General features: G+C 51.2%; 1 protein-coding gene across 1 annotated transcript in view; it reads right to left on the bottom strand.

Annotated features, from left to right (window-relative positions):
* LOC105756164 (TRIO and F-actin-binding protein-like) overlaps positions 1-17,862 on the bottom strand; it is a 20,426-nt gene extending 2,564 nt beyond the window's left edge. The window contains exons 1-5 of the mRNA XM_012554804.1: positions 17,749-17,862; positions 10,695-10,834; positions 8,893-9,088; positions 7,562-7,730; positions 3-867 (exon numbers count right to left, since the gene is read on the bottom strand). Of these exons, the coding sequence (XP_012410258.1) occupies positions 3-867; positions 7,562-7,730; positions 8,893-9,088; positions 10,695-10,834; positions 17,749-17,862 (1,484 nt within the window). The remainder of the gene's footprint in view (positions 1-2; positions 868-7,561; positions 7,731-8,892; positions 9,089-10,694; positions 10,835-17,748) is intronic.
* Positions 17,863-22,244: the final 4,382 nt, after the last annotated feature.

Here is a 22,244-nt window from a genome sequence, read left to right as displayed (position 1 = left end):
TGGGAGAAGAGGTTCTGGGATTGTCCCGTTGGGCACAGGTTGTTCTGGGATTGTCCCGCTGGGTGGTTTGGTTGGGAGAAGAGGTTCTGGGATTGGCTCGTTGGGCACAAGATATTCTGGAGTTTTCCCCTTGGGTGGTTCTGTTGGGAGAGGTGGCTCTGAGATTGTCCCGTTGGGCACAAGATGTTCTGCGATTGTCCTGTTGGGTGGTTCGGTTGGGAGAGGAGGTTCTGGTGTTGTCCCGTTGGACACAAGATGTTCTGGGGTTTTCCCTTTGGGCAGTTCGCTTCAAAGAAGAAGTTCTTGGATTATTTCGTTGGGCACAGGATGTTCTGGAGTTTTCCCATTGGGTAGTTCTGTTGGGAGAGGTGGCTCTGAGATTGTCCCGTTGGGCACAGGATGTTCTGGGGTTGTCTCGTTGTGGGGTACGAGTGGGAGAAGTTCGGGAGTTGTCCTGTTGGGTAGAAGAGGTTCTGGGGTTGTCTATTTGGATGGTTCTGGAGGGAGAGGAAACTTGAGGATTGTTCTGTTGAGTGGAAGAAGTTCTAGGGTTGTCCCATCGGGTGGCCTGGGGAGGAGAGGAGGCTCTGGGGGTGTCCTGTTGGGTGGATGAGGCTCTGGAGTTGTCCTGTCGGGTGATTCGTTGGGGAGAGGAGGCTTGGGGGTTGTCCCGTTGAGTAGAAGCAGCCTGGACAGCGTCCCGTTGGGCAAAGCGATGGGGAAAGGAAGCCTGGGGGGTGGCACTTCGAGGTCCACTCTGTGGTGCTGTGGAGGAAGTCTGGGCTGGTGCTGACTGGAGCCGCTCCAAGGAGAAGCACCCACTTTCTCCCCGGAGCTTCGCCCAGTGCTGTCGCCCGGAGCTGGTGTCTGGAGAGAGAAGAGTGAGGCGCAAGGTGAGAAGGAGTCCAGCCACTCCCACAGCCTACCTTTCTTTGTCCCCTGGGACAGATGATCAGGGCAGACCCCACACCCTCTTCTTAGAGACCCCACCATCCATACCAAGTGACCCACTCCTTTGACCAAGGCTGACCAGATGAGGGGCTGAGGTCAAGAATTTGGGATTGAAACCAACTGACACAGGCGGAATGGGCTCCAGATCTGGAAGGTCACACAGTCTGGGGGGCCACGGGCAAGTCAGAGAAGAAGCAAACTCCCAGAGAGCAGTTTTGACAATGGCCCATGTGACCCCAGAGAGGGTGAGGGGACCCTACAGCAGCTACCTGGCAACCTTCCTGTTCCCAGTTCTATCTCTGCAACTGGATCACAAGAAAGTACCTCAGTTTCTACTAATGAGCCTTTCCATGTGGGAAGGCTCTAGAAAGCTCCTGTTCCTTGTACCGCAAAGGACCTTACCCCAGAGGCTCCTCCCAGAGCTGCAACAGGGATGGATGGGCACCGGGGTGGGAGAGCCTTTGTGACCCCAGTAAGGCTCGCCACTCAAAGTGTGATCCATGCACCAGCAGCATGGGGTTCACCTTGGAGTTTTCTAGAAATGCGGATTCTCAAGCCCCAATGGACACATGGCATCGGAACCCACTTTTAACAAGATCCACAGGTGATTTGTATGCACCTTCCAGTCTAAAGTAGTGCTGCGCTAAGAAATTAATGTAATTGCCCTAACAATGGCCCCTTCGCAACTCCCATCCCGATGACAGGATCACCATGACTTTGGTGTCACACTCCACCCCCTCAACCCCTCGGTCCCCAAGCATGTGTTGGCAGCCAGCTATGCTCCTGTCCCTGGGCTGGTGCTTCAGGAGAGAAATAAAGGGTACCATGGCTTCATTTTGAAGGGGCCATGACTGTCCTCATTAAAAGCCTTGCTTAAGATCCCCTCTCCTCTCCCTCTCAACTCCTGCCTCTATCAACCAGTCACAGCTGGAGTCACTGAGGGCTGGGTTCCCAGTGCCTAGCATGGAACAAAGCACATGGCAGCACTCAAAACCGTTGTTCCCTGATGGCTGCCATGGTGACCCCACACACAATTGAATGAAACACTGCCCGGTCCTGCACCATCTCAATGATTGGTTTCAGATTGGACTGTTGTGATCCATAGGGTTTTCACTGGCTGATTTTTAGAAGTAGATTGTCAGGCCTTTCTTCCTAATCTGTCTTAGTATGGAGGCTCTGTTGACATCTGTTCAGCATCACAGCAACTTGAAAGCCGATGGGTGGTGGCTGGTATTCAAACCAAGACTCCTGGATGGAAGGCGAGAATTCTACCACTGTACGACCAATGCCCCCTACGTACCCTAAAGCCATCCTAAAATACGTTTCAAATCCATCTGCCTTCCCCGCTATCTCCCCACTCCAAGCCACCCTCATCTCTCGTCTGGATGGTCACAACAGCCCCCAACACGTGCACTCTGGTCCCAGTGTCATTGCTCCATCAGGGAGATCTTTGCCAAAGGCAAACCTGATCAGATTACCCATGCTTAAAACCTTTCAGGGGAAGACAAGGAAGACCAATAAAGCAGTCACAGACTGGAAGAGACTAAGGAGACACAGAGTAAATGGCACCTGGGATCTGGACTGGATCCTGGAACAGAAAAAGGACATGAGTAGACAAACCCGTGGGATTGAATAAAGCCTGTAGTTTCATTAATAGTATTGTCAAAACCCGAAAAAACCAAAGCCGTTGCTGTCGAGTCGATTCCAACTCACAGCAACCCTACAGGACAGAGTAGAACTGCCCCATAGGGTTTCTGAGGAGCGGCTGGTGGATTTGAACTGCCTACCTTTTGGTTAGCAGCCCAATCTCTTAACCACTGCGCCACCAGGGCTCCAATAATATTGTACCAGTGTTAACCTCTGAATATTGACCGTTGTACTCTGGTTATGTAAATGTTAACATTAGGGAAACCCAGGGGAAGGGCATGGGGAATTCTCTGTACTACCTTTGCAACTCTTCTTAAATCTACAATTATATCAAAATAAAAACCAAAAAAAAAAAAAAACCTTCAGGGGCTCCCGACCACACTTAGAATAAAACCCAGGGGTTTTTTGAAGCCAGCAAAGCTCTGCAGGGTCTGGTCTGTGCCCCCCAGGCCACCTCAGCCTCCTGCAGCACCGTCTCCCCTACTCACCACACTCCAGCTCCCTGTTCTCCCTTCAGTTCCACAGACATTTCCCCACCCCAGGACCTCTGCACTTGCTGTTCCCTCAGCGGAAGCACTCTTCCACTTCATCTGGCTGGCTCCTTCTCCTACTCTGGGTCTCTGTTTAAATGTCACCTGCTCAGAGAGGTCTTCCCTGGTCAGCTGCTAGGAACATCCCTGTTAATTTCCTTCATGCAATCACTGGCTGCATCTATTTAATCACGCCTTCTGATAAGCTCTGTCTGGATAGTGGTCATACTGTCTTGTTTTCCACCATATCCTCTGGGCTTAGAATCATGCTTAGCGCACAGTAGGTGCTCCTTGAGCATAGGTGCTGGCTGAGATGGCATTTGCCATCGCTCCCAGTAGCTCACAGCTGGGTCAATGCCCCCAATCCAGCTTCTGACTTTCCCCATCCATGTTTTTTTTTTTTTTATTGTGATAAAATTTGCCACGTTAACACTTTTTACATGTGCAATCCAGTGGCGTTAATTGCATTCCAATGTTGTATAATCATCAAGAACAAAAATTCCCCAAACAGAACCTCTGCACCCATTAAGCAATAATGCCCATCTGTCCCCTCTCCCAGCCCCTGGCAACCTCTAACCTACCTTCTGTCTCCATGCATTTGTTCTGGGTATTTCACATAAGTGGAATCTTATAATCACCCATGCGGTAGCATATATTAGAGCTTTATTTCTCTTTATGGCTGAGTAAGACTCCATTGCATATATATACATTTGTTTATTCATTCATCTGTTGGTGGGCACTTGAGTTGCTTACACCGTTTGGCTGTTGTGAATAACGCTACCATGAACATTGGTGTACAATTATCTGATTGAGTTGCTCCTTTCATTTCTTTTGGCTATATACCTAGGTTTTCATTGGCTAATAAACTGAATATACCATGGACTGCCAGAAGAACAAACAAACCTGTCTTGAAGAAATACAGCCAGAACGCTCCTTAGAAGAGAAGATGGTGAGACTTTGTCTTGCTTACTTTGGACACGTTATCAGGAGGGATCAGTCCCTGGAGAAGGACATCATGCTGGTAGAGGGTGAGCAAAAAAGAGGAAGGCCCTCAACAAGATGGAGCCGTTTCTTCCCACGTATCCAGCAACTCACCAAGTCCACCTCCTCAATCCTTCTCTGTCCGCTCTTCATCCCACAATCATGGACCTAACTCACATTTGTCCAGCTCCAACCTGGACGATTGCAACAGGCTACAGGAGAGGGCAGGAACAGGGTACTGATCACCCATTATCTGTCCTTCACCCAGAATCACCAGTGGTTAACAAGTTGTCTCATTTGATTTATCTATCTCTCTATCTACTTACTTGTTACAGTGTCCCCCAAAAGGATATGTTGACATCCTAACCCCTGGTACCTGTGAATGTGACCTTATTTGGAAAAGTGTCTTTGCTGATGTAATTAGTTAAGTTCACATAAGGTCATACTGGAGTAAAAACAAACCCCGTTGCCATTGAGTCGCTTCCAACTCATAGCGACCCTATAGGACAGAGTAGAAGTGCCCCCATAGAGTTTCCAAGGAGTTCCTGGTGGATTTGGACTGCTGATCCTTTAGTTAGCAGTTATAGTACTTAATCACGACACCGCCAGGGTTTCCATAAACTGGAGTAGGGTGGGCCCTAATCCAATCTGACTGGTGTCCTTATAAGAAGAGAAGAGAGGAAGAAGACCCAGGGGAGACGGCCATGTGAAGACAGAGGCAGAGATTGGAGTGATGCTGCCACAAGCCGAGGAACTCCTGAGACCACCAGAAGCTGGAAGAGGCACAGAAAGATTCTTCCCAGGAGCCTTCAGAGGGAGCATGACCCTGCCAACACTTTGATTTAGGACTTCTAGCCTCCAGAACTGTGAGAGAATAAATTTCCATTGTTTTAAGCCACCAGGTTTGTGGTACTTTGTTACAGAGGCCCTAGGAAACGAATACCCTATCTACCTTTCTATCATCTGTCTTGCTGAACCAGCTGACGACATCACAACACTTCACCCCTAACCCTTCCACGTGCATCTTCTAAGAACACAGCATTCTCCTTCACAACCACAATGCTACTATCTCACTCAAAAAATATGACATTGACACAGTACTATTATCTAATACACAGTCCATATTCAAATTGCCCCAGTTGTCCCAATAATGTCTTTCTTAGCTATGTTTTTTCTATCCAGGACCCAACCCAGCATCACACACGGCATTTAGCTGCTAAGTCTCTGTAGTCTCATATGTTGTTGTTGTTGTTATTGCTGTTAGCTGCCGTCAAGTTGGCCCCAAACTCATGGCAACCCCATGTACAACAGAAGGAAACACTGCGTGGTCCTGTGCCATCCCCATGATTAGTTGTGGATCTGCTCATTGTGAACCATAGAATTTTCAGTGGCTGATTTCAGAAGTAGATCACCAGGCCTTTCTTCCTCGTCTGTCTTAGTCTGGAAGCTCTGCTGAAACCTGTTCACATCAAAGCAACGCACGAGCCTCCACTGACAGGTGGTGGCTGTGCATGAGGTACACCGGCCAAGAAACAAACCCAGGTCTCCCGCGTGGAAGGTGAGAATTCTACCACTGACCCACCACTGCCCCTGTAGTCTCCGAGAATCTGGAACAATTCCCCAGGCCTTTTGTGTCTTCCACAGAGTCCAGTCAGTTATCTTGCAGAGCACTCCTCAGTTTGGGTTTGTCCCATTTCCTCAGGATTAGACGCAAGCAAGGCATGGCTAGCGGGAAGACTTGGAAGAGATGCTGCGTCCTGCCCCGTGCGTCAGTCAAGGGCACCTGATGCCAGATTGCTCCCTGGAGGAAAGCTGAGTGGCCACTTGGTTAAGGTGGTGTCTGCCAGCTCTCCCCATCCTAAGGGTGCCTTTTTCCTCTGTAATCAATGCGTAATCTGAGGGCTGAGAGCAGTGACTATCCTGTTCCCCAACAACCTTCCACCCAGGGGCCAATAACTTGTGCCAGAACCAGTTATTACTGCAGCAGCAATAGCCTCTTAACTGGTGTCTCGTCCTTCAGCCTCGCCCTGCTCTAATTCATCTTCCACACGTTTGCCCTAGTGAAATTCCTAAGGCACAGGTGCAAGTACATCACTCTCCTCCTCAAAAACCTTCCATAGCTCCCTACTACTTAGATAAGAAAGTCCCAATTCCTTGGCTAGGCTCTCAAGGCTCAATACAGTCTGACTCATCTGTGCACTCCCATCTAGGCTCAAGCTGTATGTGCCAGGAAACTCCCAAGCCACGCCTCCAAGCCTTCGCCCAGGCTGCTGCTCCAGCTAGAATGCCATCCCTTGCCCAGATGGTCCTCCTCTGTGATCCTTCCCTGGCTGGAATGAACCTCTTTCTTCTCTGCTCCCACCCCGCTCCCAGCTCTTTGCTCATTTCTTCACTCGCAGCGTGGCTCCTGTTTCTGCTTTTCCTCTGTCCTGGCTGCTGTTCATCATCTCCCATCTGTCTGTTTTACCAGACAATGAGCTTTCCGGGGCAGGGACCACGTCTAACTCCTTCTGAATGCCCACGGCGTCTAGACCCGGCTTTATGAACAGCTAGTGCATACGTATTTGATGACTGGATGCTAGAGGCATCATGGGAAGCCAGGACTGCCAGGCAGGGTTAGGACTGGATTTCCTGGCCCCAAATCCCCAAATCCTATTGGTGCTGAAGACGCAGACCAGGAGGCAGCTCAAGGCAGTAGTGACTGAGGGCCCAAGCATTGAGGAGCAGCCTGCTGGGCTCAGGTGCCAGTGAGTTGCTCACCAGCTGTCACAGGCATCTGTGAGCTTGTCCTGACCAGCAGCCTTCCCCTGTCTCTGTGAACATCACCCTGTTTTCCCTTAGGGAATCCCCTTTCCACAACTCTCAGGCCATGAATTTTGCACAGGGCCTAACCCCATCCCCCACCACCAAGCTGGGCACATGAGCCACGCTGGCCCAGTGAGAACTTTTCTGAGACTAGCTACATCTATTGGGAAGATGGTGCCCTCTTTCCATGAGAGTCAATAAGCAGGTAGGATACAGCCTGATGCTGCTGGTGGTCATCATGCCATTATTTAGGGGAGGGCCTGGCTGAGATGAAGCCAACCAGAAGAAAGCAGAGCAAAGACCAGATTTCTGATGCTATTTGAACACCTGAATCCAGCCATGCCTGAAGTCAGTGCCTCTAGACTTTGATTTATGTGAGTCATTCCATTTACATTCAGCCAGCTTCTGTCACTTAGAATCCAAAGATCCTAACCTACCAGTTGCGAGACAATATATTTAAAGCAGGTAGTGTGTGACATTGTGGCTGTCCCATAATTATATGGAAACTGTTACTGTTATTAAGACCTGGGCTGCCAGAGTAAGCCATGCTCAGAGGCCCGGGAGGTCAGCAAGATGGCTGCCTGGGCCCCAGGCCATCACCAGACTCACGGTCACTGGGACCAACCTGGCCTGTTGGAAGGACTTACCCTCTTTTCTCTGGCCTGCAGTGTCTCCTCCCACAGGAGGCTTGGTGAGGACAGATGGAGCCCGTTGGGCACTGTCAGCCCTCGGCCCCTCCTGGGGTCTCCATGGGATCATCACGGTGAGCTCGTCCGCACTGGGGGCCTCTGCCTGCCTCTTGACAGTGTCCCAGTTCTGCCAGGGGAGGGAAGGAGAGAGCGTGTTTGCGGGGGAAGAAGAAGGGCCCCAGGGCCTGTGCTCCCAGCATGAGCTGGGTAGAAAGAAGGGAAAGGAACTAGCATTTAAAGAGCACCTGCTGTATGCCCAGCACTGTTGTAGGTATCAGCTCAGATCATACGCAGTCAACCTTGTGAGGCAGCCAGTTGTGTGGAAGTGAAGAACTTGCCAGAAGTCACCTGGCTGGGAAGTGGTATATTTGGGAGGAAACTTGACCCCACGTCAGTCTGTTTCCACGTGATGGGAGGACCTTGGCCTAGCAGCCTCCTAGAGACACCTTCAGAGTCCAGACAGTTGTAGGTTCAAATCCTAGCCCCACCACTGCCCAGATGTGTGGCCTCAGGTAATAAGTTGCCTCCCGTCTCTGAGCCTCCATTTTCTTACCCCAAAATGGGCCTGTGAGAGCCTTGAGCTCAGAGGGTGGCGGTGAGCCTTCCGTGAGCCCACGCCTGCCACACACTTAGCACACAGCCCGTCACTTAGTGAGTGCAAGGCTGGGCTGTTTTGTTCTGAGCCCATTCGTACTTCCTGCCACTTCCCCTTGTGGGTCTCATGGAACAGGCCTGCCTCTACTGCTCATGACAGTCCTTCCAGGGGTGAACACTCAGTTGAAGGCCCCTGAGTCTTCTGCTGGCTAAATGGCCCCCCAGCCCTTGCCAGGCCCCCCAAGCCTACTCCCTTTCCTCTGTCCCTTGAAAATCTATGCTAGGGCTGGTCATGGGGCTCAACAGTGTGTGACCAAGGCAGTGCCCAGTGGCCCAGTGCCTTCCTTGCTCTGTATACCATGCCCACCATCCCGGCCCTCAGTGACCTGGGCATTTTCGGCAGCCTGAGCCTGCTGGTGATTCACCCAGAGCTCTGTAGCTAGAACTTCCTCATCTCCTTTTCACAGCCAGCCCCACCCCAACCCTGGCTGGCCCAGGCCGAGCCCCCTGCCCAGCCCAGGAGCAGGCAGTCTGGATGGCTAGTTGGGGTGGCTAGCTGAGTCTCCAGAAGACCTTGGTCCAACTCCCTGATGTGAGAGGCTCAGTAAGGTCTTGTCTGGCAGTTTGGGTGGGACCCTGGTGCTGGGGACAGAGGGGTGACCTGCTCTTGTCCCTGCCTCCTGCCCCCAGCTCACCACAGAGGACAAGCTGCTGGTATCATCAGGGGTGTCACCATTGGGGCTGGAGCTGGTGCCAAAGTCGGGGCCCTCGTCATGGCTGCCACGCGGGGAGGAGGTCAGACCCTCCAGATAGGGCACTGCCTTGAGTTCCCGGCTCCTGCTCCTGGAGGTGGTTGCGGGAACCTCTTCAGGAAGCCCTGATGATGGGCCCCTGGGAGAGGAGACACAGACCCATGACTTTTTCCCAAAAAGAATTAAGGAGTGATGCCCCCCTCAACCCGGATATACACATTCACATTAGGAACCAGGAACCTACATGGTGGTGCAGAGAGGGAGCTGGGCACTTACATGGGTCACTCATTTAGCTACCCTTTCAAGTGAGTAAAATGACTCCCATTTTACAGATGAAGAAGCCGAGGCTCAAAAAAAAAAAAAGAAACCCACTGCTGTCGAGTCGATTTCAACTGATAGCAACCCTATAGGACAGAGTAGAAGTGCCCGCCCCATAGGGTTTCTAAGACTGGAATCTTTACAGAAGCAGACTGCCACATCTTTCTCCCAAGGAGTGATTAGTGGGTTCGAACTGCTGACCTTTCAGTTAGCAGCCGAGCACTTAAACCACTGTATCTCAGGGGCTCCTTAACTGATGCTCAGAGAGGTCAACAAGACTGGCCAAGATCCCAGAGCTAGGAAGCAGTGGTGCTGGGTTGTAAACCAGGACTGCTGCCCTAGCCCTAGTCCCATCACCCGCACAGGAGTGGGGATCCCAAAGCTCAGTCCGCTAACAAGACAGAAGCATGCGGTCTAAGGTGTGGCTCTGACAGGCAGCAGGGCTTCAGGGGAATGACAGAGCTACCAGCCTGAATGTCGAGGTGGGGCTGCAGAGACAGCCTAGTTTTAGAGAAGCCAATTGGCCTCTAGGCTCAGAGCTGGCAGTGTCTCCAAGAGTGATCACAGAATGACCTGAAAGATGGTAATAGCTGATGACCCTGAAAAAGAGTTCCAGTCAAATAAGCTTGGGACATACTGCCTACTCCTCTTACCTCCCCCCACCTAAAAGCCACAATGCACACCTGCCAACTAAAGGCTCTGACAAGTCCTGCAAGGAACATATTCAATTTTGCTTATCCTAGACTCTCTGAAACATATCTGATGACTGAGCCATTTTTTTTTCAGTAGTGCCTGTCTGTGAGGAACACATGTTCCAAAAGCAATGATGATTTGATTCAACCCCTTATTTTACAAACAGGGAAACTAAGGCACAGAAAGATTAAACTTGCCCAAGGTCTCACAGCCTGTCAGGGATAGAGATGAAGCTGGAATCCAGGTTTCTGGACCCCAAGGCCCTGCCATCCCAGGTCCCATGACCCCAAAAGGGGACTTCAGTTCAGCTCAGGCCTGGGGGAGGAGGGGCCACGGATGGAATCCCAGAGCCTAGAGGAGTGTATGGCCAGGTAGGTGGGTGACAGGTGCCCTGGGTGTGCAAGGAAACCAGGAAATGTGAGTGGGCTGTGGGCCATGCCCACTGCAGAGTGGGTGTGTGACTGCCCCATCCCCTGGAAGAAAGCTGAGCCAGGTCTTAGAGCATCAGTGGGGTGGGCAAGACCATGGGGAGAGACAGCCAGGGTTGGGAGGGTAAGCTCAGAGGTCCAGGTATGAACAGGGACAGTGTGATCTGCTCGCCTGTGCCCGGGCCGCAGAGACTGACTACGTGACCCACACCAACAGCCACCCCAGATAGATGATGCCATCATAAAGCGGTGCAGGGTGGACTGGGTGAGGGCATCTGACCCCAGGGAGCCCAGGGCTGTACCCACCTCTCAGGCCCTGACCTGAGGCCTGGGCCCACCACGGACTGGCAGCCGGAGGTCAAAGCACCGAGCGGGTCCTCAGGTGCGGATGGGTGGCGGGGCAAGTCGCAGTAGGGTGCCTCAGCACTCGGAGGGCTCCCAGGCTCCTGGGACAGAGTTGGAGATAGGAGGCAGCTCGGCACCCACGTGGGCGGCCCCTTCCCCCTACATGGCCCCTCCCACACCAGGCGGGCTAGGAGTCTCTGACATCTCCTCCCAGGATCTCACACTTCTCAAGGACAGCTGCCCATCAGGTTGTGAGAGCCCCTTGGGACCCAAGTGGGGGCTGGCCAGAGTACTAGGCGTGTGCACACACATATGTGTGTACACGTATGGGTCTAGGTGCAGGTACGTGTGTGTATACAGGCCTGTGTGTGCTTGTCTGGGGCACATGTGCATGTGTGCATGCAGGCCTAGTGCATACATTAATGTATGTTTGCAAAAGTGCACGTATGCTTACTTATGTGTGTCTGTTGGTACGTGTGTGTATGCGCGTGCCTGAGGACGTGAAGTGGGCAGAAGGGCCCCAAATGGTCTTTTGTAGCCAGAAGAAAAGGTGAAGAAGAAGAAGTGAAGAAGGAGAAGGGAGAGGAGGGAGGATTAGCTGGCCTGGAGAATGGCAGAAGGTCAGAGGGAGGAAGAGCTAGTCTGAGGGAGAAGAAGGAGGTGCAAGAACAAGACCTTGGAATAAAAGAGAGATTTGGCCACTAAAGGAGGGGCAGGGGGCTTCAGGGCTGGAGCATCAAGGCCAAGGGTTAAGGGTGGGGGCCTGAGCCGCTGCTGCTCCTGTCTCCCTCCCACCCTCAGCATGGCCACACCTGCTTGCTAGGGCTAGTGCTGGGCTCACCCAGGGGGAACGGTTGCTCACCTCCAGGAAGGTCCCCCCATCCCTCCCCACCTCCTGGGTGGCAGGGCCCTCCCTCGGTGGTGGGAGACTATGGCCACAGCACCCCGTGCCCCGCCGCCTCTCGGGTTACCTGGGCGGCAGGCTCCGGCGGCAGTGGCAGCTGGCGGCTGTCAGCACCCTCGTCCCCGGGGGGCTCCGGCTCTGGCCCTCACGCTGCCGCCCTCCCAGGCCCCAACTCCAGGCCGTGGTGGTGGTGGCGGCTGACGCAGCGGAAACCTTAGAGGGGCCAGCCGTGGGAGCAGAGGCCCCTCATTACTGTTTCATAAGCCGGGGCCCAGCCAAGAACAATGCAGGACACGAAACCGCAGGAACCCGATCTAGCCGGCTCACCTGAGAGGCTGGCAGGAGGGCGGGGGCCTGGGCCGGGGCTCTCTGGGGACCACACAGCCCAGGGCCTAGGCTGCAGCCTGGGCAGAGCCCCAGGGTAGGCACAGACTCTCCGGGTTCCAAGAAGGCCACCCCTGGCAGGGCCTGGGGGGTCACATGCAGAGAGGCCGGGATGTCTGTCACACCATCCAGGCCAGAGCAGGCCCGCCTGGGTTCAATTTCGCCTCCTGCCCCGCAGTCAGATTCTGATCAGAGCTCGGCAGCGGAGAGGTGTCAGATCCGCAGCCCGGCCTGGCGCCTTGGCTGCCCTGGGGACTTTGCAGCGTGAATGAGGAGGGAGTGGCTCTTGGGCATCACCAAGAGGTTCCAGCCCAGCCTGGCACGGCAGAACCCCCAGCCTGCGATGGCATCTCATCCCTGCTTTCACCCCAGCCCCCATCACCACCCAGCCCTAAGAGCAGGCCCAGAAGTCAGTCCTCGGCTCTGATTTCCTGTCTGGCGGGTCAGCACAGCCTCTGGCCTCTGACAGACCTCTGGCCCAATCCTGGCTCTTCCACTTCCCAGCTGAGTGACATCAGCCTGGTGCCTTCCCCTCTCTGAGCCTCGTTTTCTCATCTCTGAAATGGAGAGGAGCTGAAACCAAGACCTAGGACAAGTGACTTCTCTCTGGGCCTCAGCCGTCCCCTTTACACCATGGGGATGATAACAGGGTGCACCCCCTGGGATGCTATGAGAAGCTGCTGTCGTTGTTGTTGATGGATGCCATCGAGTCGGCCCCCACTCATGGAGACCTCATGTACAACACAAAGAAGCGCTGCCTGGTCCTACCATGCCCGTGACTGGTTTCGGATAGGACCATTGTGATCCACAGGGTTTTCAGGGGCTGGTTTTCCGAAGTAGATTGTCAGGCCTTTCTTCCTAGTCTGTCTTAGTCTAGAAGTTCCGCTGAAACCCATTCAGCATCATAGCAACACGCAAGCCGGCACGGATAGACGGGAGGTGGCTGTGCATGACGTGCATGGGCCAGGAATCAAACCCATGTCTCCCACGTGGGAGGCTGGAATTCACCAATGCCCCTGGCTATGAGAATGAAATGAGCTGATATTTGTAAAGGGCTTAGGACATTGCCTGGCCTGTACATCTTAAATAAAATAAATAATACAAAAATGTTAAATAGAATTTTATAAAGGTAAAATAGAATAATGTCAAATGCAATTAAGAATAAATTGAAAAGGTATGAGAGTGCCTGTCTTAGAGAAGGGGCCACCCATCTATCCCCTCCCCTGCCCCGCCAGCACTTGGCCATGACCTGGTCAAGGTTGTGTGATTTCCAGAGTTAACTCTCCCCCACCGCCCAGTCTGTGGGAGAGTCAGCCGAGAGCACAGCAGGGGTGTGCAGAATTGGGACTCCCCATGGCCTTTTGCATGATCAGCTGGTCAAGCTTCAGGGACCTCTGGGACCTGGGGCCCTTTCTGCGTGTTCTCGGGTGGGTGAAGATGTCAGAACTGGACCCAGCTCTGTTTCTTCGCTGAGCTCCTGGGGACGCTTTTATCCGGCCCCACAGGGAGGAGTCTGTGCCCAGGTGTAATTAGAGATCAGCTCAGGAACAGTGCAACTCCAGCGAGGCTGGGGCTGCTGTCTAACATACAGATGTTGTGACTCCCCATGTGTGAAATCTCTTGAGCCAAAGCCAAGGGCAAATCAGGCCAATGTTCCAGAATCCAGCCCCCTCAGAGCAAAAACCGGCAAACCTTGGTTCCCTGGAGACCTGCTACTGCAGGGAGATAGGAAGAGAGTGGGTGATGCAGAGCAAGCCAGGCGACCCAGAGGGCACCTAGGGCAGGCACCCCGTGTCCCTGGGAGGGCAACATGAAGAAAGCCACTCATTCCATCAATACCCGACCATGGAGAACCTGCTGTACTTTAGATCCCAAGTGGAGTCCAGGTGGCAGCAGGGTGGACAGGGAGGCAGATGGAAAAGTCAAGAAGAGGTGGTTGCCAGCCTCTGGAGCCCACATTCTGGATGCAGGGAACAGTCCCCCGGCCAGGGGTCTGGTCCCAGGGTCTGGCTCAGGGATGTAACAGACATCCCTCATGCATTTGCAGAACCCAGGGGCCTTCAGAGCAATTGGAAGGTCAAAGAAGTAAAGGATTTGACACAAGTACCCTTCTCTGATCTTGAAACCATTTCTTGCCTTGGCTTCAGGGAGCAGGGGGCAGATACCCCGCTCCATTTCCATCTCCTGACAGTCTCGGCCTCCTCGCTGCCCGTGTTTAAAAGCTGTATTCTGCAGGCCTCCACCCACCCCAGGCTCTCTTCCCCTCTTCTTACTCTGCACTCTCTCTGTAGACAATGGCTCATCCATGAGCATGACTTTAGACAGGCCAGATCCTGATGACTCTCAAGCCTCTCTCCTGTATATTCAGTAACCTCTGTTCATCTCCACTGGGGGGTCCCTGGATGGTACAAACAGCTAACACACTCGGCTGCTAAAGTCCACCCAGAGGTGCCTCAGAAGAAAAGGCCTGGCAATCTTCCGAAAAACCAGCCACTGAAAACCCTATAAAACTTAGAGGGCAGTTGAGTTCATGTTAATGAGAGAGGAACAACTCAGAAAAGGAGGGTGAGAATGGTTGCACAACTTGAAGGATGCAATGGACGTCACTGAATTGCACATGTAGAAACTGTTGAATTGGTGTATGCTTTGCTGTGTATACTGTCAAAACAACAAAAGCAATAAAATAAATTATTAAAAAGAAAACCCTACGGAGCGCAGTCCTACTCCGACACACATGGGGTCGCCATGAGTCAGTATCAACTCCACAGCAACTGGTTTCATCTCCACTAGAATATCCCACAGTCACCTCAAACTCACCACACCCCAAACAAATTTCCCATCCTGAGTACCCTGCCTCAGGAAATAACTTAGGGGTCAGCCATGGGCCTCCCCCACCCCTCCGCCTCCTTGTTATTCAGAAACCAAATCCTGTAAATTCTCCTATGCAATTAGTTCTGGAATGTGTCCATCTGTCTCCATCGCTAAGCCCCCATCATCTCTTGCATGAGTAATTGTACATTTTCCTACTGGTCAGCCTGATTCAATATCATCTCCCTGCACTCCATTCTCTGCCCAGCAGTCAGAAGGACTTGAAAAATACAAATCTGATCATGACTCTTCAAAATCTTCAGTGGCTCCCCATAACTCTCAGGGTAAAGTCCAAAGCCCTCAGCATATCTACAAGGGCCAGTGAGATCCAGCCCTGCCCCATCTCCATCCTTGTCCTGGAGCTCCTCTGCCCCTCCTTCTTGCTGGCCTCTCTCCAGTCCTCCAATGCGCCTCCCTCCTTTCTGCCTCAGGGCCTTTGCCCATGATGTTCTCGTCCTCTGCCCTTCCACCAACATCACTGGGCCAATGCCCACACAGCCTTTACCAAGCATCTGAAACATCATTTCCTTGGAGAAATTTTCCCCAATGCCCTATCATTTACCTCTGTCTGATACCACTTGCTATTCCTTTACAGTATTTATTGTAACCATGATTAAACCATTATTGGCATGATGACATTTTTATTGTATCCCTTGCTAGACCACAAGTCCCATGAAGGCAGAGATGTGTCTGTCTTATTTATCACCACTTCCCTGACATTGGGCACAGTGCCTGGCACATTTTAAGCTCTCATTCAGTATGTGTTGAATACGTCAACTGGCCCAAGGTCTCAGAGTTGGGAAGTGGTGGAACTGAGACTAGAACTCACATTTGTCTGGATCCAGGGCTTTCCTCCCACTCCATGCTTGCTGGATCCCCATCCACTGGGAGAAGTTCATTTGCATGGGAGATGGACCCACAGGACTTTCAGGCAACCATTCTCTGAACTTGGGGGTTGGGGTGGGGGAGTTGTTACTGGAGGTTTAACAATACATAGAAAAAAATCTCCAATGTTCTACATCCTAGTTTGGTAAGTAGTGTCTGGGATCTTAAAAGCTTGCAAGTGGTCCTCTAAGATACAACCATTAGTCTCTACTCATCTGGAGCAAAACAGGACTAATAGCCCACTCAAACCATGGCCTCTTCTAACCTGAGACCAGATGAACTAGATGGTGCCCAACTACCACTACCATTCTGACCAGGGACAGAACAGAAGGTCCTGGATAGAATGGGAGAAAATACAGAACAAAACTCAAATTCCCAAAAAAGACCAGACTTACTGGACTGATAAAGACTACAGGAACCCCAAGACTGCCATCCTAAGATGCCCTTTTAACTTGGAACTGAAGCCACTCCCGGAGGTCTGCTTTCAGCCAAATAATAGATTGGCTTTTAAAATAAATAATATCACCGTGAGGAGCATGCTCCCTTAAACAATCAACTACACAAGATCAAATGGTCAACATTTACCCAAAAGCAAAGATGAGAAGGCAAGGAGGGGCAGGGAAGCTAGATCAATGGAAACAGAACAAACAATGGCAATGACGAGAATGCTAACACATTGCCAAAACTGTAACCCGTGTCATGGAACAATCTGTATAAAAATTATTAAATGGGAACCCAATTTGCTGTGTAAACTTTCACCTAAAACACAATAAAATATTTAAGAAAAGAATCTCCAAGGTTTGGTATCAAGTTAGCCACACGTGACTTTGGGGAAGCAGAGCCAGAGGCCCCAATTGCCTTGTTGCCTCCACTTTATCCTTGAGGAGAGTGACCCCAGAGAGGTTAAATGACACAAGGTCACACAGGAGGTGAACAGCAAACCTAGGATGAAACTCTGGCCTGCCTGGCTCCAAAGCTGAACAGCAGTTCCCTTACAATGATCCATTTGCAGAGTCTAACCTCTGCCCATAACACTCCCCACACCACCCCCACCCCATGAAGCCAGCTCTCAGTTCACCAGGAACCTCAGGCCCCACAGGGACTACAGAGCCATAGGGGGTCAATTCAATCTGGAAATTCAGAGGTCCTGTGCTTCTTTCTCATAGGAGTCCCTGGGCGATGCTAAATTCCTTTTAAAATGCTCCGCTGCTAACCAAAAGGTTGGAGGGCACCCAGAGGTGCCTCAAAAGAAAGGCCTGGAGACCTACTTCCAAAAAATCAGCCACCGAAAACCCTCTGGCGCACAGTTCTACTCTGACACACACAGGGTTGCCATGAGTCAGAATCAACTCACAACTGTTTTGTTAAACTGGTGCTTCTCATAGCATGTGTATCTGGTGCCCTAGGTTTACGCATACCTGGGCTTGGCATCAGAGCGCATTGATCCCAAAGTGAGACAGTATCTCCCCTTTCAACCCTTTCACTCCTTCCATTACTTCAAGGACAAAGTCTTCACTGGGTGCTGGGGTATCTTTAACACCTCTCTAATATCTCCCTTTATAACAAAGAGACAGTAGGCCTCGGGCTCAGAGCCATCAGCAGACAACACTCTTTTGCTAGAATTTAATAACATTTCTAATTTCTATTTTTTACTGGACATGATCCTGGTTTTCCATTTGTGGTGGTGACGTACAGTTTTGTTTCAGTATAAGGGAAAAAGGATGTCAACTGAACTAACAGTAAAGAAATAGATTAGATGAGGCTTTGACAGAAACTCATTAAAGCAGAGCAGAATGACTGATATTTACGAAATACGAACATGGCCCAACTATCTCATTGTACAGATGGGAAAACTGAGGATCTGTCCAGGAGGAAGGCCAGCATCAAGGTTCACACTGCAAGTTACTGGCCAGGCCTGGCCACGCTGCCAACTCCCATCCCAAGCTACCCAACCACTCAAGAAAACCAGCCCACCTGGTGCCCGGCTCCATGGGCCTCCTTGGGATGAAAACAGTTTTGGCAGAGGCTCTGGGCAAGCATGTTGGTCTCAAAGCATTCACAGGGGACATTCCCAGCCACCTGCTCCATGTTGAATGCGTCAGGCCAGAGAAGCTCCTGTGACCCAACCGACCCTCTAGGTGGGGCCTGGGAAGATGGGGGAGGCAAGGATCAGATGGCTGACTGAGTCTCCACCTAGACTCCAGCCCCAGCTTGTCGCATTCAAGACCAGGACCAAAGAAATAAGGTAATCCATTCATCCATCCATTCATTCATTTGCTCATTAATTCACTCAACAAACACTTATTAAGCACCAGATGCTGCCAAGCATTTGACACCTGATTTCTAGTCCTTATTGCAGCATTGCTCAAAGTGTTTCCCAAGGACTGTACAGTAGACTCTCCTGGGCTGCTCACACAAATACAGATTCCTGGTTCCCTCCCAGACCTGCCCAGTTAGACTGTCTGAGGATAAGGCCTGCAGTGCGCATTTTAAACAAGCCCCCAAGGGGATTCCAATGCATCTGAAAGTTTGAGTGCCCTTGTCTTACAGCTACCTGTATTATAGATAATATGATAGATAATATTTCATTATCAGTATTCATTATAGACACAATTTCAGACGAGGCAACTGAGGCTCATAGAGATTGCACAACTTGCTCAAGGGCACAGTGGCTGAGCTGGATTCAAATCCATGTCTGTGTGCCTCTCTGCCTTCTTGGAGGTGGAGGTAAGGGGCACTGGATCACATTACCAAATCACAAGGTCCGTTGGCAAACAGGGTGCAAGGCAAAGGGATGGGCAGGCATTTAGAGAGTCTCAGAAAAGGTGACTAACCTAAGGTCACACAGCAAGTTTGTGGCAGAGAAAAGCCAAAGAGAAGCCCAGTATTTTGTCTTGAGTCCAGGGCTCTCCCTTCTGGGTGCCCCTGGGGGGGTCCAACATCCACGCCTAGGAAGAACAACTGTAGATGCCCTCTTTCCCTCCCCACCTGTACAGAGTCCCAGGAGAGGAGTAGAGGGTGGGCTGGGGAGAGTGGGAGGAATTCAACTTCCCAAAACACGCATTTTATGTTGCCCCCAGGTCACCTGCCCATACCTGTCCTCACCTGGCAAGTTTCGTCCAAAGCGTCCCAGGGGATCAGGCCTTTGCTGCCAATCTCAGCTGAGAGCTGGGGAATTTCACGTCCTCTCCAGGGACAGCCTGGGCGAAGGCTTCTCCACCGTATGACCTGGGGTGCGGAATGGGACTCGGGCAGGGTTCGGTGTAGGGTGGGCGCACCCACTGGCCCCTCCACGGCTCCAGGCTGTTGGATCCTCCTGGGGCGGCCATCTCCCCGTTGTTCCCTGCTCCCGTGGCGGAGGGAGTGCGCATCTGTCGCGCCCAGCCTAGGCGGTTCTTTCCCAGGCCGGACACATAAAAGAGCATCGCTCCGGACAGAGAACGCTGCTCATTTTCCTGGGGGCTGGGGGTGTGGGGGAGGTTCTGCTCCACGTGCCTCTCGCCGCTCCAGCTCCCTCCACCCCTAAGGTGCAGACTCTTTCTCTAAAGTGCACTTTAGACGTGGATGTAGTAATGAAAATCCTTAGCGAATACGCATGCCCCACCCAGAAAAAGGACCCGTGGACCTCTCCATCCAGCCGGTCCGCCAGTCCTGCCCCGTATACCTCGCCGCCCAGTCCTCCTCTCAGCCCTCACTTCTCCGCCGCCCAATACGAACCTCGGCTCGGGTTTCCACGCGCTGGGGTGCCAGTAGGGGGTGGGGGTCACGGCCTCATTATTTTAACAATGAATCAGAACGTTGCCCGGGAGTGGAACGGGTGACCACGCCCCTGACACACTCGCATAGGCTCTCTCTAGGTGCCTAATTTGCATGAAGGCTGTGAGATTGGACAATTCGAGGACAAGGGGCGGAGCCGAGGCGGGCGGTGCCCAGACGCCTCCGGAGCGCGGGGCCGCGGCACGTTTGGACTGGGTAACCTCCCTCCCTCCCCGGTCAGGGTCCCCAGGGGGCCCTTGAGAGGACTGGCACTGGTGGATTTCGCCTCAAGTGGTGATAAAGTTTCCTTCTGATCTCTTTCCCTTAGGTTCAGCCGCTTCCTCATTCTTGCCACTGTTCCCTAGGTTCCCTTTAACCCAGAGACCTTGGGCTAGAGACTTAACCCTTCTGTGCCTCAGTTTCCTTATCTATAAAATGATATAGTAATACCTATATCTATAGTATCTGTTAAATGGGGATTGTTGTTAGTTGCCATCGAGTTGGCTCTGACTCATGGCAACCTTCTGTATAAAATGAAACGTTACCAGGTCCTGCACCATCTTCATCATCCTTGGTATGTTTGAGTCCACTCTTCCACCTAATGTGTCAATCCATCTCATGGAGGGTTTCCCTCATTTTCTGCTACCCTCTACTTTACCATGCATGATGCTTTTTTCCTGATAATACATCCAAAGTAAGCAAGCCGAAGTCTCGCCATCCTTGCTTCTAAGGAGCATTCTGGTTGTATTTCTGCTCAGACTGATGTATTCCTTCTGGCAGTCCACAGTATGGTACCTGCTTAATAGGGTTGCTGTGAGGATGAAATGAAATAATACAAAGTAAGAAGTGTATTACAACAATTCTGGGCATCTAGTAAGTGCAGAATGGATGTGGAGTACTAAAACTACAGCACTGTCAGTGTCAGATTACCCAATAAGCAAGGTAAGCACGGACTTACTTGTACTTACTTACTAACCTGTAGTGAACAATCGCACGTTTTTTCACCACATCAAAGATTCTGCTTCTACTCAAGAAAAAGTTTAAACACAGAAGAAAACATTCTTTGATGGTTACTAGGGTGGGGAGGGCGGGAGAGGATTACTCACTAACTAGATAGCAGACAAGAATTATCTTAGGTGAAGGGAAGGACAGCACACATTACAGGGGAAGTCAGCACAACGGGACTAAACCAAAGCTAAGAAGTTTCCTGAATACAATCCAACACTTCGAGGGGCAGAGTAGCAGGGGTAGGGGTCTGGGGACCATGCTTTCAGGTGACAGGTCAACTGGCATAACAAAGTTTATTAAGAAAAGCTTCTGCATCCTACTTTGGTGAGTGGCGTCTGGGGTTTTAAAAGCTTGCAAGTGGCCATCTAAGATGCATCAACTGGTCCCAACTCACCTGGAGTAAAGGAGAATGAAGAACACCAAAGACACAAGGAAAGTATTAGCCCAAGAGACAGAAAGGGCCACATAAACCAGAGACTTCATCAGCCTGAGACCAGAAGAACTAGATGGTGCCTGCCTACCACAAATGACTGCCCTGACAGGGAACACAACAGAGAGTCCCTGATGGAGCAGGAGAAAAGTAGGGTGCAGAACTCAAATTCTATTAAAAAAAAAAAAGACTTAATGGTCTGACTGAGACTGGAGGAACCCCAGAAAGCACGGCCCCTGGACTCTCTGTCAATCCAGAAGTAAAACCATTCTTCAGGCCAACTGTTCAGACAAAGATTAGACTGGACTATGAGACATAAAACGACACTCGTGGAGAGTGTGCTTCTTAGCTCAAGTAGATACATGAGACTAAATGGGCAGCTCCTGTCTGGAGGTGAGATGAGAAGGCAGAGATGCTCAGGAGCTGGTTGAATGGACACGGGAAATCAGGGATGGAAGGGAGGAGTGTGCTGTCACAGTATAGGGAGAGCAACTAGGATCACATAACAATGTATGTATAAACTTTTGAGTGAGAGACTAACTTGAATTGTAAACTTTCACTTAAAGTATAACAATAAAAAAATTTAAAAAAAGATTCTGCTTCTAGGTATGGCTGGCATCTGTCTCTCTCCCAACCCCACAGCACCTTCCTACAGAATCAAATCCTCTTTTCAAATTTACAATCCCTGACAGGGACGGAGTACCCAGTAAGCAAGGTAAGCACAGGCTTATCTGTGCTTACTTACTAATGTGTAGTGAACAGTTTTACATGTTTTTTACCACATCAACAACCTTTGCCCTAGTTTTCTACTCCAGAGGGTTTGTTACTTTTGTCCAGGTTGACTGACATTTCCTGGGTAAGTTATAAACAACAAGTACGGTTTGATACTTTTTGTCTGGCCCTTGGCTGCAGTATGCCCTGTGATTGGTATGCATCTTGCAGGGATTGGTCAACATACTATGCAAATGAAGTGACTATAACCTATTATGCAAATGAAGTATCTGTGGCCTATCCAGAGGGGATTGGTCAGTTCATGTCCCTGGTGGAAGGGCCATGCCTTGAAATTGATGAGGAGTTTGTATATACATGCAGCCAACCCCACACAGGTTTTTCAAACACAAAGCAGGAAGAAGCAGAAAGGAGAAAAAGCAAGAGAGAAGCAACAAGAAAAGAGGAAAGGATACTATGCAACGAGAAAGAACAACAATGAATCTGTGAAGCATCTCATAACATGGATGAAACTGGAGGACATTATGCTGAGTGAAATGTCAATCAC

Source organism: Trichechus manatus, unplaced genomic scaffold, assembly GCF_000243295.1.
Source record: "Trichechus manatus latirostris isolate Lorelei unplaced genomic scaffold, TriManLat1.0 scaffold00027, whole genome shotgun sequence".
Classification (NCBI taxonomy): domain Eukaryota; kingdom Metazoa; phylum Chordata; class Mammalia; order Sirenia; family Trichechidae; genus Trichechus; species Trichechus manatus.
This window is presented reverse-complemented; position numbering and strand designations above follow the sequence as displayed.